General features: G+C 47.0%; 1 protein-coding gene across 5 annotated transcripts in view; it reads left to right on the forward strand.

The window, feature by feature from the left end:
- The window catches only part of ZBTB2 (zinc finger and BTB domain containing 2), a 53,513-nt gene that overhangs the window by 21,640 nt on the left and 14,856 nt on the right, over window positions 1-17,017 (forward strand). For 4 of the 5 annotated variants that reach the window (XM_060205324.1, XM_060205325.1, XM_060205323.1 and 1 more), the window contains one exon: window positions 13,459-13,645. The exons of the other annotated variant lie outside the window; for it this stretch is intronic. In XM_060205324.1, coding sequence (XP_060061307.1) covers window positions 13,473-13,645 — 173 coding nt within the window. In that variant the 5' untranslated portion in view covers window positions 13,459-13,472. The remainder of the gene's footprint in view (window positions 1-13,458; window positions 13,646-17,017) is intronic. 5 annotated transcript variants of the gene reach the window in all.

The raw sequence follows: 17,017 nt of genomic DNA on the forward strand, positions 1-17,017 counted from the left end.
AAAGGGTGAGGGAGAGAGCTTAATCATTACACAAACCAGCCTAAGGCTCCAGGGTCCCAGGTTCAATCCCCCACAACACCATAAAGCAGAACTGAGTAGTGCTCTAGTAAAAGCTATGTAAATAAATTTATGGTTTTTATCATGGCCTCCTGGTTATGTTCTGAGTGAAATACTTGGGTAGCCCAGTAGCTAGAGCCCTGGACTGAGATGGATAAAGTCACAAGTTGCATCTCTGGCATCGAATGTGCCAGAGTGGTGCTCTGCTTCTCTCTTCCCTCTTTCACTAATAAATAAATGAGCAAATACATCTGTTTTGTTTTAAAGGAAGGGACAGGGGCAGAGGTAGATAGCATAATGGTTATACAAAAAGACGTTCATGCCTGAGGCTCCAAAGTCCCAGATTCAACTCCCTGCACAACCATAAGCCAGAGCTGAGCAGTACTCTGGTGAGAAAAAAGCAAAGGGGTCAGGTGATGGCTTACTTGGTGGAATGAACATGCTACCATGGGTTCAAGCCTCTGGCACCCACTTGCACAGAAGGAGGCTTTGTGAGCAGTGCTATAGGAGTCTTCTTTTCTCTCTCCTTTTACTTTTTAAATAACCTATTTACTTTGTATAGAGACAGAAATTGAGGGAGGTAGGGAGAGTATAGAGGGGGAGAGAGAGATACCTGCAGCACTTTTCACCATTTGTGAAGCTCCCCCCCTGTAGGTAGGGCCTGGGGCTTGAACCTGGGTCCTTGCATACTGTAATGTATACACTCAACCAGTTGCGCCACTGCCCGGTCCCTCTCTCTTTTTTTTCTGTTTCTCCCTTCCATCATCTCAGTTTCTTTCTGTCTCTGTCCAATAAATGAATAAATAAAAAAAGAAATATTTAAAAAAATAAAATACTGGGGAGTCAGGCGGTAGCACAGTGGATTAAGCGCACATGGCGCAAAGCACAAGGTCCGGCGTAAGGATCCCGGTTCAAGTCCCCAGCTCCCCGCCTGAGGGGGAGTCTCTTCACAGGCGGTGAAGCGGGTCTGCAGGTGTCTGTCTTTCTCTCCGCCTCTCTGCCTTCCCCTCCTCTCTCCATTTTCTCTCTGTCCTATCCAACAATGAAGACAGACAACAAATAATAACTATAACAATAAAACAACAAGGGCAACAAAAAGGGAATAAATAAGTAAATATAAAATAAATAAAATACTGAGGGCCAGGCAGTGGCACATTCAGCTGAGCACACATACATGCAAGGGCCCAGGTTCGAGCCCCTGCTGACCACCTGCAGTGGGGAAGCTTAACAAGCGGTGAAGTAGGCCCACAGGTGTCTCTCCCCTCCTTCTCAATCTCTCTCTGTCCTATACAATAAAATAGGAAGGGAAAAATGGCCGCCACCGAGAGCAGTGGATTCACAGTGCAGGTACCAGTCACCAGCAACAACCCTGGTGGCAATAAACAATAATAAAATACTTAAACTCACCTGCTTGTGGAATGTGAAGGAGCCATATATTTTACTACATAGTTATTGATGTAGAAGTCAATATCGTAAATAAAATAATGATTTTATATAATAATCAAATGACATCAAAACCATAAAATCATATGTCAAAGTTTCTGTAAAACAAAATTGTTCTGTAAAACAAAAACACATTGGTAAGAGAACAAAGCCCAGGCCGGGCTGTGGTGCTCCTGGTAGAGCTCCAGCATCACAGTGTGTAAGGACCTGGGTTCACGCCCCCAGTCCAAACCTACAGGGGGATTCTTCTAAGTGGTGAAAACAATGCTGCAGGTATCTCCCTCTCTTTCTCCCACTCTCGATTTCTCTGTCTCCATCCAAAATAAACAAATAAAGATCTTAAAAAAGAAAACACAGCTGCAGAGACAGCATACTAACATGGCTGGGTGGTGGCGCACCTGGTTGAGCGCACATTACAGTGCGCAAGGACCTAGGTTCGAGTCCCTGTCCTCACCTGCAGGGTGAAAGCTTCACAAGTGGTGAGGCAGTGCTTCAAGTGTCCCTCTGTCTCTCTCCCACTCTATCCCCCCTTCCCTCTTGATTTCTGGCTGTCTCTATTCAGGAAAGAAAGAAAGGAAGGAAATAAAATAATTTTTAAAAAGTGATTAGGACACAATTTTGTTTGTGCCTTTCAGTTTCAGAGAGAGAGGACACTGTCTGTCAAGCTTCCCATGTGCATGGCACCCCCATATGGTGCTGGGGCTTGAACCCAGCTCTTTCCCCATGGTAACATGTGAGCTGTCTCCCGACCCAGGGCAGACTATTATTTTTAATTTTTTGTTTGTTTGGTTTTGCCTGCAGGGTTATCGCTGAGGCTTGGTGCCCCCACTAGGAATCTACTGCTCCTCACAGCCATTTTTTCCATTTTATTGGCTAGGACAGAGAGAAACTGAGGGGGTGGGTAGAGAGGGAGAGAGAGAAAGACAGACACTTGCAGACCGACTTCACTGCCTATGAAGTGTCCTCCCTGCAGGTGGGGAGCGGGGCTCAAACCTGGATCCTTGAGTGGGTCCTTGCACATAGTACTATGTGCACTTAACCTGGTGCGCCACTGCCCGGCCTCCGCAAAGACTTGAACAGGTGATATCCAGGGGCTGAATGGTGGTGCACTAGTTGAGAGCACACATTACCATGCCCAAAGACCCAGGTTCAAGCCCCTGGTCTCCACCCACAGGAAGAAAGCTTCACAAGTGCTGACCAGCTCTCTCTTTCTCTCCCTCCCCCTTTCTTCTTGGTTTTTCTCCATCTTTATCCAAAATTAATCAATTAATTTAGAAAGTGATGTCCACAGGGTATGGGGCTGCGGGATCACGGTCACATCCTGCCAAATTACACTGGCTTACAAGTACACATGCTTACAAGCAATAGTGGGAAACCGAGGTTCTTACTAATATCAAGTAAACTTGCAAGTAAAGTGCTCAAACAGAGCAGGTGAATCCAATTTAAAACACACCTACCAATTCTACAATATGGGGCTCGCTACCTGACTCCTCGGCACCATCGAAGGATAAATAGCGAGTGATGTGCTGACGCTACTGCCCAGGAAGGAGGCAGCTGAGGCTGCTCGCCCTGCGGCACACAGGGAAGCAGCCCGTCACAGCTGGCTTCTGCAGAGTCTGCAGGTGCAGGTTAGAGAGATGGGAAGAGGCTCTTTCTTTCTTTCTCTTTCTTTATTCCTTTTTTATTTATAAAATGGAAACATTGACAACACCATAGGATAAGAGGGGTACATTTCCAGGGGCCAGGTGGTGGCACACCTGGTTGAGCACACATGTTACAATGTGCAAGGACTTTCACCTGCAGGGGGAAAGCTTCACAAGTGGTGAAGCAGTGCTGCAGGTGTCTCTCTCTCTCTCTCTCTCCCTGCCTATATCCCCCTTCCTCCCAATTTCTGGCTGTCTCTATCAAATAAATAAAAGTTAATAAAATTTAAAAAAAAAAAAGAGGGATACATTTCCACACATTGCCCACCCCCAGAGTTTCGTATCCAATCCCCTCTCTTGATAGCTTCCCTATTCTTTATCCCTCTGGGAGTATGGACCCAGGGTCATTATGGGGTGCAGAAGGTGGAAGGTCTGGCTTCTGTAACTGCTTCTCCACTGAACATGGGCATTGGCAAATCGGTCCATACTCCCAGCCTGTCTCTCTCTTTCCCTAGTGGGGCAGGGATCTGCGGAGGCGGGGCTCCAGGACACATGGTGGGGTCCTCTGACCAGGGAAGTCAGGATGGTATCATCTGGAATCTGGTGGCTAAAAAGAAAAAAGAGTTAAGATATAATGCAGAATAAATTGTTAACTAATCATGGGCCTAAAGACATGAATATTGCAGATAAGGATTGAGGTCTCTGTTTTTGAAAAAGCTAGTAGGTCTATTTTAGGTATATTCCAGAGGGCCCATGACTTTAGTAGTTTTTGCCCGAGCCTGACAGCTAATATGCAGGTGGACCCAGGTCTGGGGATATGGTGTCATAGTTGGCTGGCCCATTTCTAAAGACAGCCTGGAAGGCAGTGCAGCTCCAGTTATGTGCAAGTGCAGGTCCCATTAAGAGTGATTTTAGCGGACCAGGCAGTGGTGTCCCTGTGTGATTTTGCATGTTACTACACTCTAGCTTGTTAGCCCCGGCTCCTCACCTGCAGGGGAGGAAGCTTCACCAGCAGCGAAGCAGGTCTGCAGGTGTCTCTGCTTTCCCTCCCTTCTCAATTTCTTGTTGTTGTGCACGGGCCATGGAGAAGAGAGAGAGGAGGGGTCCGGAGTGAAGAGGAAACACAAATCTTTATTTGCGCTGGCACCTCAGAGTTGGGTGCTAGAGAAGCAGGTTGGGCCACATGGAGGTAGCGAAAAATGGCCACCTCACGCAGTAACCTTTCCTGAGTCTGAACACCGGAGTGAAGCGCTGGCAAGAGAACGAGGTGCGGGAGAAGAAAGGCTTTTATAGGAGCAACTTTCCCGAGAATGGGAAGGGGGAGGAGTAACCATAGCACTCCAGGATAGGATAATAACTCTCGTGAGAATGGGAGGGGGGAGGAGTAACCAAAGCACTCCAAATATCACGGGGGATATAGACAATGCCCTGAGGGCACAACATGGCTGAACAGGCACTCTGAGAATGTCCCAACTCTCCCGAGAACTAGCAGTAGCCTGAGGGGACAACATGGCAGATGTGACTGCATCTGCACAATTTCCCAGCATCTCCCCCTTTCCTTTTATCTAATGCCCAGGGCAATAGTGTGTAAAGTCTAATGAACTACTCAGGGTCAGTCTATGAAAAACCAGCAACGTGAAGGGAAGGAAGCTGCTGTAAAATTGTCTAAAGTGTCCTAAGGGTATACCAGCAAGTCTGATAGAAGTCTCAGTCCAAAGTAGGCGACTAGGGGGAGAAATGGCAGGGGATGAAATGCTGCATGAGGAAGGTCAGCCTCTGGAATTCTGCTTTTCTGTAGAGAGTGAGCTGGAACCGCCAAAATGTGACAGGTCAAAGCAGAAGCAGGAAAGGCAGACAGGCAGTAAAAAAGTTCTGTCCTTGGAGTCTGTGAATCAGGTTCTTCAGATCGTGTCAGGTGACATCTAGGGTTTGGGGGGGGTGTGCCACTGTAGTTGTGCCATCTAGTGGGTGATGTCAGGGTGTGCAGGGGTCCAGATGTTTTTTTCCGGGATTCCTGTGGAAGAAACACAATCTTCTTCTCGTGGTTAGCAGGGCATCTGATTTGAATTTTTTATAGAAAAAGAGGTTTGGTGCCTTAACCAACTGAGTATTGGGGGATGTATCTTTCCTATTTATTAATTATTATAAATTCATGGGGAAAAAGAACTTATCTTTTAACAAAGACTCTAAGGTGTAGGGAAGTGGGAACTATCTTATCCTTTTTTTTTTTTTTTGGTATCTTGCCTTTTGTTGCCCTAGTTGTTTTATTGTTGTAATTATATTGTTGTTATTGCTGATATCGTGGTTGTTGGAAAGAGATGGGGAAGACAGGGGGAGAGAAAGACACCTGTAGACCTGCTTCACCACCCTTGAAGTGACTCCCCTGCAGGTGGGGAGCCGGGGGCTCAAACTGGGATCCTCAAGCCAGTTCTTGCACTTAGTGCCACCTGCGCTAAACCCGCTACACCACCGCCCGATTCCCAGGAACTATCTTTTAACATAAACTCTATGGCCATGCCAATAGCAACCTTGAGGGCACATGTGGCTCCCCACAATTTCTTTTTTTTTAATATTTATTTTTATTATTTATTCCCTTTTGTTGCCCTTGTTGTTTTATTATTTTATTGTTGTAGTTATTATTGATGTCGTTGTTGTTGGATAGGACAGAGAGAAATGGAGAGAGGAGGGGAAGACAGAGAGGGGAAGAGAAAGATAAGACACCTGCAGACCTGCTTCACCACCTGTGAAGCGACTCCCCTGCAGGTGGGGAGCCAGGGGCTGGAACCAGGATCCTTATGCCGGTCCTTGCGCTTTGCTCCACATGTGCTTAACCCGCTGCGCTACCACCCAACTCCCCCCTTCTCAATTTCTGTCCTACCAAGTAAAGAGAAAAGAAATGGTCACTGGATGCAGATACCTGAGCCCGGGGGGCTGGGGTGGGGACGCACACACACTGCTTCCAGCTGACTTTTTCATAAAGAAAGAGAGAGAGCTGGACAAAGAGAAAGACACCACAGCACCAACACTTCCTTCAGCCCTTCTTGGGGGGCATATGCATGGCAAAGCAAGCACATCATCCAAGTGAGCTAGCTATCTGGCTGACCGATTTTATTTGATTGTATTTTCATAATAAGGTAGTCAAGGTCTTGACACCCAAATTTGTACCAACTGAAATAACTCTCTAGACATCCTGGATTTTTATTTTGTAACCTGATCTGTCTCTTAAAGTAAGATTCCCATCTCATGTTTCTCTTTCTTTCTTCCTGTTTTTTTTTTTTCCCTTGGAGAGTTGGGCGGTAGCCCAGCGGGTTAAGTGCATGTGGCACAAAGAGCAAGGACCAGTGTAGGGATCCCCAGTTCAAGCCCCCAACTCCTCACCTGCAGGGGAGTCGCTTCACAGGTGGTGAAGCAGATCTGCAGGTGTCTATCTTTTTCTCCCCCTCTCTGTCTTCCCCTCCTCTCTCCATTTCTCTCTGTCCTATCCAACAACGATGACATTAGTACTACTACAACAATGAAACAAAATGGGCAACGAAAGGGAATGAATACATATTTAAAAAAATATATATATATATATATTTCATGAGATAGTTTCACAGGAGAGAGAGATGCCAGTGTGCCACGAAGTCGTTCAAGTTCCAAACTCCACCAGTTGAGTTGTTGCCCTAGAAATATTTTGAGATCATACTTGGTGAATTTCTGGATCTGCCAGGCAAAGAGTAGGAGGCCAGTGCATGCCAGCTGACCTTCTTGCTTTTTTTTTTTTATAAAGACCTTGAGGTCTCCATTTTTTTTTTTTTAATGTGGCGAAACAGGAGCATTTGCGATGCACTCTACAGCCTGTCTACCCCAGTTTGCTTAATTCTGTGTCCTTGGAGAGGGATACAGAAACAGAAAGAGCAAGACACCAAAGCATTCCCACCTGGAGTTACTAGGGTGCTGTGTGTGGTGTTTTGTGGTGGGACCACGCCTCACACATGCAAGTCCTATGCTGTCCCACTGAGCCACCTCCCTGGACAGCCACTACTGACTTGGTCTTTTTTAAGCTGATTGAGAATACATTCCTGCTAGAATTGTGAAGTTAAACATCATTGCTATCTTATTTTCCAAAAATTGACCAATTAGTGTCATCATTTACCTTCTCAGAGCACTGCTCAGCCTGGCTTGTGGTGATGCTGGGGATTGGTGCATCAGGTATGAAAAGCCTTTTTTTTTTTTAATTTATTAATGAGGAAGATAGGAGGGGAGAGAGAGAGAAAGAACCAGACATCACTCTGGTGCATGCTGCCAGGGATTGAACTCAGGACCTCATGCTTTAGAGTCCAATGCTTTATCTACTGCTCCACCTTACGGACCACTGGCATGAAAAGCCCCTTGTGCTTAACCATTATGCTGTCTCCCCAGCTCTGGTGTGTTGTTATTGCCATAATTATGATTTTTTTTCTTTAGGGATTGAACTTGGAGCTTCATGTTTGAGGGTCCAGCACTTTATCTACTCTGCCACCTCCCAGGCCACACCAATATGGTTTTGTAGTTGTTGTTCATGATAACTGTGGATTCACATACAGTTGCAGGAAATAGCACAGAGGGCCTGAGGTGCTTCACCAGGTAGGGTGTGTACCTTGCTAGGCCTGCGGCCCAGATTCAAGCCCCAGCATCACCCACGAGGCTCTTGGGCACTGGTGGAGGCTTCAGTGTTGTGGACTTTTTGAATAAATTGTAAAGTTTCCCCAAATTGGGGCCGGGTGGTGGCACACCTGGTCAAGCACACATATTACAATGCACAAGGACCCAGCTTCAAGCCCCCCCCCCCCAGCCCCTCACCTTTGGGGAAAGCTTTGCAAGTGGTGAAGCAGGAAGTTACCCCAATTCCATAAACAAGAAAAGAACACAGAGAACCCATGTACCCTTCCTCCCCCGCTTGCTGGAATGGAAACATCTGGCTGAACCAAACATCTGGCCGAGACATTTACTCTAGCATCACAATCAGGGTATTGGCACGGGTTCAGCTTTGGTACAAAAGCCTGCTGCCCCACAAGGATATTCCTCGTGTAAGCCCCCCCGCCCCCCTTCAACAAATCTGTTCCCTATTTCCCTAATCCTCAAGAATGTTACATAAACGGGCCCTACTACACGGAACCGTTGGGGGATTGGCTCCTCTCCACGGTTCACCCGCACTGCTGCATGTGTCTGCAGCTCGTTTCTCCTGGCTGAGCAGTTGTCTGTGACAGGGGCAGGCCGCTCGCACCTCCCACACGGAGCCAGTCGATCTCTATTCTGGCTTGTTTGGGGACCGTAGGATTGAGCTGCTGGCTGCGGATATGCGGGCAGGTTTTGTGGGGACACTGCAGGATCCGTGTCCAGGGGTACCAGTGCTAGGTAGTGTGGTTGATGCCGTTTTGTTTTTTTTCTTCCCTTCTCTCCCTTTCCTTCTTTCTTCTTTTCTTTCTTTCTTTCTTTCTTTCTTTCTTTCTTTCTTTCTTTCTTTCTTCCTTTCCATTCCTTTCCTTTCCTTTCCTTTCCTTTCCTTTCCTTTCCTTTCCTTTCCTTTCCTTTCCTTTCCTTTCCTTTCCTTTCCTTCTTTCTGTTTAAGAAGCTGCTGTTTTTCCAGAGAGGCTAGTTGTTCAGCATTCTTGCCAGAATGATGTGCTATTGGCCTTTTCCCTTTCGGCCACCTTGAAAGGTATGTGGTGAAACCTCAGTGCGGCGGCTTTTCAATTTGTTTTTCTCTCGTTGTTCATAGTACACAGCTGTCCGTGTGTTTACTTACCATCCACATATCTTCTTTGGTGGTCTTTCAAGTCTTTTGCCCCCTTTCTTCTTCTTTTTTTTTTTTTTCCTTAAATAAAAATTCACTTTTTTCTTTAAATTTTTTTTTATTATTATCTTTATTTATTGGATAGAGACAGCTAGAAATCAAGACAGTAGGAAGAGAGAGAGAGAGAGAGAGAGAGACCTGCAGCACTGCTTCACCACTTGTAAAGCTTTCCCCCAGGGACCAAGGGGCTCGAACCTGGGTCCTTACATATTATAACAATTTGATAGAACAGAGAGAAATTGGGAGGAGAAGGGGAGATAGGAAGAGAAGAAGCAAGATAAGATAGGCACCCATAACACAGCCTCGCTGAAACTTCCTCCCTGCAAGTGGGGACCAGGGCATTGAACCTGGGTCCTTGGGCAAGGTAATGTGTGTGCTCAACAAGGCACATCACCACTGGCTCCTTTTGCCCAATTTCTAATTTGATTTTTATTTTGGCTGAGATCTGAAAATAACTTCATGTATTCTAAATACGAGTCCTTTGTCAGAGGACTAGTGTGTAAAGATCTTCAAATATTTTTCTGAGCCTATCTTTCACTTGACTTTTTTCATCCTCTTAATAGGATCTTTGGGAGAAAGATCCTGTTTAATTTTAATAAAGTCCAACTTTTTAAGTTTCTCCTTTCATGTGCTGCACTTTTGATGTCAGTTTTAAAAACTACATCTCACTCTAGGCCTCTAAGATATTCTCCCCTCCCTCCCCAAAAGACAGGTTACAGTTTTATGTTTCACATCTTAGGCTATGATCCATTTTAAATTTATTTTTACGTAAGATATTTAGGGCTTAAGCCCCACTCCTTATTCCGCTTCCCTGTAGAGGCTCAGTCGATTGGGCTCCTCAGGAGAATTTCCTCTTCCTCCACTGCATTGCTTTTCTGCCTTCGTCAACAGTCAGCTGTGCACATTTCCACTGGTCTGCTTCTGGGCATTACTATCTGTTCCCCTGATCCCATAGCTGAGTACTGCAATATGTCTGTGTCAACAGTACTGCTAGACGTCACAGACTGAGTCGTCCCATTATTTCCCTAATTGTTACTCTTTTTTTATATTTATTTATTTATTCCCTTTTGTTGCTCTTGTTGTTTTATTGTTGTAGTTATTCTTATTGCCGTCATTGTTGGATAGGACAGAGAGAAATGGAGAGAGGAAGGGAAGACAGGGGGAGAGAAAGATAGACACCTGCAGGTGGGGAGCCGGGGGACTTGAACCGGGATTCTTACGGTGGTCCTTGCACTTTGCACCATGTACGCTTAACCCGCTGCGCTACCGACCAACTCCCCCTAATTGTTATCCTTTACATGTATTTTAAAATATTCTTTCTTTTTTAAATTTTTTAATTAAGTTTTATTTATTTTTTTATTTTCCTTTTTATTGCCCTTGTTTTTTAACATTGTTGTGGTTATTAATGTCATTGTTGTTGGATAGGACAGAGAGAAATGGAGAGAGGAGGGGAAGACAGAGAGGAGGAGAGAAAGACAGACACCTGCAGACCTGCTTCACCGCTTGTGAAGCGACTCCCCTGCAGGTGGGGAGCCGGGGGCTCGAACTGGGATCCTTACGCAGGTCCTGGCGATTTGTGCCACGTGCGCTTAACCCGCTGCGCCACCGCCCGACTCCCTTTAAAATATTCTTGACAAAGCCTGCAGAAAAAGATCTTGCTGGGACTTTTATTTATTTATTTATTATTGGACAGAGACAGAAAAATTGAGCGATAGACGGTGATGGAGAGGGACCAGGTGGTGGCGCACCTGGTTGAGCACACACATTACCGTGTGCAAGGACCCAGGTTCAAGCCCTTGGTCCCCATCTGTAAGAGAGAAGCTTCATAAGTGCTGAAGCAGGGCTGCAGGTGTCTCTCTGTTTCTTTCTCTTTCTCTCTCTCTCTCTCTCTCTCTCTCTCATTCTTCCCCTCCCCTCCATTTTTCTGTCTTAGCCAATAATAAATAAATAATTTTTTTTTTTAAGTGAGGAAGAGAGACACTTGCAGCCCTGCCTCACTACTTGTGAAGCTTTCCCCCTGCAGGTGGGGACCAGGGGCTTGAACTTGTGTCCTTGCTCACTGTGATGTGTGCACTTAGTGCCATCACCTGGCCCCTTGAACATGATATATTTTTTCAAAAGTGGTATTTTGTTGGTTTTTTTTTTGCCTCCAGGGTTATTGCTGGGGCTCAGTGCCCGCACCATGAATCCACTGCTCCTGGAGGCCATGTTTTCCCTTTTGTTATCCTGGTTGTTTTTATCATTGTTGTGGTTATTATTATCGTTGCTACTGATGTCGTCATTGTTGGATAGGACAGAGAGAAAGGGAGAGAGGAGGGGAAGACAGAGAGGGGGAGAGAAAGACAGACACCTGCAGACCTGCTTCACTGCCTGTGAAGCGACTCCCCTGCAGGTGGGGAGCTGGGGGCTTGAACCGGGATCCTTATGCCGGTCCTTGCACTTTGTGCCACGTGCGCTTAACCCGCTGAGCTACTGCCCGACCCCCTAAAAGTGATGTTTTTCTCTTGAACCTTTCTAGCTGGATATCCAGCGTGTTGCTTCACTAATTTAGATCTTTATTTTCTTTTTTAAAATTTTTTATTTATGTATGTATCTTGGATAAAGACAGAGAAATTGAGAGGGGACGGGGAGATAGAGAAGGAGAAAGACAGACACCTGCAGCCCTGCTTCAGTGCTTCCGAAGCTTTCCTTTCCCCCTGCAGGTGGGGACCAGGGACTTGAACCTGGGTCCTTGCACACTGTAAAGTGTGCGCTGTACTAGTTGTGCCACCACCCAGCCCCCTTCTTTGATTTCTTTACTCAACATTTTCTAGTTCTCAACACACTATACAGTCCTACACATTTTGTTAGATTTGTACCCGTGTCGTTTGTTTATTTATTTATTTCAGTCTCCACCAAATCAGCCAATAGATAGAAACACAATTGCTTGTTGGTTTTAGTGTCTATCTTATCTCCTGTGGTGTTACTAAAGTCATTTGTTAATCCTAAAGTTTTCCTAAAGTTTTCACAGACTCCCTGGATTTTGTTTTGTTTTTACAGCAGAGCACTGTTGGGCTCTGGCTTATATGGTGATGTTGGCTCAGGTTTGTTTTGGGTTTTGGGGGGTGGCAGATGAGTTGTTTGTTTGTTTTCACCTGAGCACTGCTCAGCTCTGGCTTATGGCAGTGCTGGGGAATGAGCCTAGGACCTCAGGGCCTCAGACATGAGCAAAGAGACCTTTCGTAACCACTGTGCTATCCCCCAGACCTCCCCTGAAATTTTCTAAGCAACAGTGATTGTCATCTGTAGGTGAGGACAGTTTCCTTCCTTCCTCTCCCACCTACTGGCTTTCTTACAGCCTTTCTCTGTGGCACTAACTAGCTAGCGCTCCCCTTGTGCTGTGTTGCGTCGTGGGAGTGGACACCCTTGGTCCCAGTCTTAGGGAAAGCATGCAGTACACTGTAAAGGACGAAGCCGCCCCCCACCCCCTCACCCCCGAGGGTGGTGGGTTTCTGTCCTTCTGCTTGGCTGCAACACAAGAACTGTCTGGTGAACCAGTTAGATTCAGACCAAGTGGTTTGCTCAGGTGGGAGATCTTAAAATCTCGAGTCACAACATGGTTCATTTAAATAGCCTCTCTCTCCCACCTCCCAGCCAGCTGGCTTGGCAGAACCACTTCTCCAAGCCCTTTTCCCTTTCACAAAAAATAAGGAGACACAACTCCTCCCGCTCCCTTGCTCTGTGACTGTTAGGCATCCAGAGGAATCCAAGGCAATAATGGATGTGTCAGCAGTTGTGCCTCTCTCAGGGAGCAGCCTCCTCCACTCAGGAAGAGCTGGAAAAATACCCCAACCCCAATAATATTTTACCTGTGGCCCTATCCTAGCTTCTTTATTACTTTCTTGAATGTATTTATTATTGACTTGAGACAGGAGAGGAAGATAGAAAGGGAAAGAGACAGAGAGATACCTGTGGCCATACTTCATCACTTGTGAAGCTTTACCCCCTGCAGGTGGGAGCCCGGGGCTTGAACCCGGGTCCTCGTGCTCTGTAATGTATGTGCTTAACCAGGTGACCACCTCCTGACCCCCAACCCCTTTGTTTTTAAAAATATTTTTCAAGTATGCATCTACTTACTTAATTTGGTAGGACAGAGAGAAATTGAGAGAAGGAGAAAGAAAGATACCTGCAGCCCTGCTTCAAGCCGTTTGTGAAGTTTCCTCTCCCTACCGGTCGGGGCTGGAGGTTCGAACCCTGGTCCTTGTGCATGCAACTGGATGCACCACCACCCACTCACCCACTCACCCAAGCTCACCTCCGGGCCCCTCCACTCACCATCTGGACAAACCATAGATTTCCTCAGCTGTGAAATGGGAGCCATGACAGGGTGACAGCAAAGGACAGGACAAGCTCCTTCCGGTCGGTGCCTGTCGGTGAGCTGTCGGTGACTGCGCAGAAGGACACGGAGCTATGTGTGAATCAACCTTGCTTAAAAAACCAAAATTGTTTGCTTTGCAGATTGTGTAAAAAAAATGGATTTGGCCAACCATGGACTTATTCTCCTGCAACAGTTAAACGCTCAGCGAGAGTTTGGTTTCCTGTGTGACTGCACCGTTGCCATCGGCGATGTGTACTTCAAGGCACACAAGTCAGTTCTCGCGTCATTCTCCAATTACTTTAAGATGTTGTTTGTCCATCAGACCAGGTAACTAACTAACTAACTAACATGGTTGATGTCTGTGTGAATGCTGACCAGCCCCTCCCCCTGGCACCTAGAGCTGCCCTTTGCCCTGATGGAGACTGTTGGTCCTGGGCTCCCTGCTCCCCCACTGGGGAACCTCTGGACCACTAACCCATCATGACAACTCCTGCTTTCAACAGCCGTGAGGATCACAGGGCTGGACACCCCCCCAAAACAAACAAACAAACAAAAAGCAGCCCTTCCACTTCCAAACAGCCTCACTGGGTAACCCCTACTCAGATAGGAAAAGCCGAAGACTGGGGTCCCTTATCATTCACCCCCTTTCCAGCCTTGAGCCTCCCCCAACTTGTGTGTGTGCACGTGTGTGTGTGTGTGTGTGTGTGTGTGTGTGTGCGCGCGCGCACGCGCGCACCAGAGCACTGCTTAGCTCTGGCTTATGGTGGTACCTGGGTTTGAACCAGGGACTCAATAGCCTTGGGCAGGACAAGCTTTTGCATCACCACTGTGCTATCTCCCCAGGCCCTGCCTCTCAGTGTGTATTCTAACCTGCAGAGTTTACAGGGACTGCAGTGCAGGTTTAGTTTCGCTGTCTGTCTGCGCTTGGTTTCTGGGTGCTGACTCACCCATCTTGGAGCAAAGACCACCTGGTTATCTTTTTTTTTTTTTTTTTTTTTTTTTTTTTTTTTTTTTTTTTTAGAAAACTTTGATTGGCTCCCACTCTGCCCACACTCTTTCTCCCTTTGTGGCTCTGCTCTTATTTCCTGCTCTCCTCTGAAATCCTGCCTGAGAGGTCGCCCCACCAGCCGTGCACACCACCACCTGCTCTGACCCCCAGCCTCCTCAGCCTCTGGCTCCCAGCCTCCTCAGCCTCTGCTACTGTTCTCTTCAACTCCTCCCAGTTGACCTGCATGTTGATCCCTCTGGGACTCCCTTGCTTTTTCTACCCTCAGACCAGTGCTTATCTTGCCCCTAGATCTGGCTTCTGCTGGAGCTTCCACCCTTGATTTTTCAGTCTCCAGACCTGTCTCCCAGAGCCCCAGTGGCCTGCTCAGCCTGCTAGCCATTGAGAATTGATTTGCCTTTTATTTTTTTTAAATCTCATTTAGCAAGTTAAAACTGCATTGTCTTCTCCCCAAGTTCCGGCCTGTCTGCCTTATTGTTTTTGTTTTCTGCTATTTTAATTACTGAGATACAGAAAGACACACACACACACACACACACACACAGAGAGAGAGAGAGAGAGCACTGCTCAGCTCTGGCTTATGGTGGTGCTGGGAATTGTACCTGGGAGCTCAGAGCCTCAGGCAAGTTGTTTGCATAACCATGCTGTCTGTCTCCCCCTGCCCCATTTTTGTTCTGTTCTTGTGCCCCCCTGGTATTTCCCACACAGCTAGCCCTGATTGTCCTGGGCCTTTGATCAGGAAGTCACCAGAAGGCGCCTCCCGCCTCCCTTTGATCAGAGGCCCAGAGGGTAGCCACCTCTTATCGAAACCAACTGCAGGGCCCTCCCCACCCTCCTGTCAGCCTCTCCTCCCATTGCTTGCAAGCTCTGGGACACCTCCCCCTTTACACCCATTCACTCATTCATTCATTCATTCATTCATTCATTCATTCATTCATTCATTCATTTATTCATTCATTACCTCTTCCTGGAGCACACACCTCACCTCCTAAGCAAGCAAACCCAGATGATCAAAAGCCACCTACCTCTCCCTTGGACTGCTAAGCACTTCCCCTGCCTAAGCCCTTATCCACCCCCCCCCCACTGGCATGATTCCTGAGGGCAGATATTGGACCTCGGGGATACAAACAGGGGCACCATTTCAGTCTGCCACTCATAGCGGCCACTGGAAGTGTTTGGAGGCGCAGGTTGGGAGAGTAGTGGGATTGACGGCCAGTTGAGGCAGCTTTACACTGTGACCCGAGGACTTCGTAGCTCACGGCTATGTAGCCTCAACACCATCAGTTAAATCACCTTCACAGGGCAGAGTGGGGGGACGGTGCTGCACTAGCTGAGCGCACATGCATCACCTTGCCCAGGGACCTGGGTTTGAACCACCACTGCTCCCCATGCGGTGAGGGTGGGGTGTGGGGAGGAGACACTTCAGGAGCAATGAAGCAGGTATCTATCTCTCTCTCTCTCCCCCTCCCTATTACCCCCTTCAATTTCTCTCTGTCCTATAAAATATCTTAAAGAAAAAAAAAAGGCCACCAGGAGCAGTGGATTCATAGTGCTGACACTGAGCCCCAGCGATAACCCTGGAGGCAATTAAAAAAGAAACGACCAGGAGTCAGGCTGTAGCTCAGCGGGTTAAGTGCAGGTGGCACAAAGCACAAGGACCGGCATAAGGATCCCAGTTCGAGCCCTGGCTCCCCACCTGCAGGGGAGTCGCTTCACAGGCGGTGAAGCAGGTCTGCAGGTGTCTATCTTTCTCTCCCCCTCTCTGTCTTCCCCTCCTCTCTCCATTTCTCTCTGTCCTATCCAACGACGACATCAATAACTACAACAATAAAACAACAAGGGCAACAAAAGGGAATAAATAAATAAATATAAAATAAAATTTAAAATTTAAAAAAAGAAAGAAACGACCTTCACTAGGAAAGATTTCGATTTTGCAGAGGAGAAGGATGTCATGGGCCTTTAACTAGATCCGAAATAACTTATCTTCAGTGCAGGGCAGTCAGTGAGTCAGTGAGTGCCTTTCTAAGGAATATATATATATAGGGAGGGGGAGAGAGAGCGAGAGCGAGCCATCAGAGCACTGCTCAGCTCAGCTCTAGTGTATGGTGCTGCTGGGATAAAACCTGGGGCTTCAAGAGTCTTCAGCCCCTGTGCTCTCACCCCAGCCCCTGAAAATAAATAATGGAGTGTGATATAGGTATTGGAAGGAAACCCCAAGTTCAGGGGTCCAGCAGTAGGTAGCACAGCAGGTTAAGTGCACATGGTGTAAAGCACACTGACCAGCATAAGGATCCCGGTTCGAGCTGCCCCTGGCTCCCCAACTGCGGGGGGCAGGGGGGGGGGTTCGCTTCACAGGCAGTGAAGCAGGTCAGCAAGTATCTGTCTTTCTCTCCCCTTCTCTGTCTTTCCATCCTCTCTTGATTTCTCTCTGTCCTATCTGACAATAATAGCAACAATAACAACAACAACGATAAAACAACAAGGGCAACAAAAAAGGGAAAAATGAATCCTCCAGGAGTAGTGGACTCATAGTGCAGGTACCAAGCCCCAGCTTTAACCCCAGAGGCAAAAAAGAAAGAAAGAAAGAAAGAAAGAAAGAAAGAAAGAAAGAAAGAAAGAAAGCCCACGTTTTTTTTTTTTCTCATTAATTAATTGTTTTATTGCCACCAGGGTTATCACTGAGGCTCGGTGCT

This window comes from Erinaceus europaeus, chromosome 13, assembly GCF_950295315.1.
Source record: "Erinaceus europaeus chromosome 13, mEriEur2.1, whole genome shotgun sequence".
Lineage (NCBI taxonomy): Eukaryota > Metazoa > Chordata > Mammalia > Eulipotyphla > Erinaceidae > Erinaceus > Erinaceus europaeus.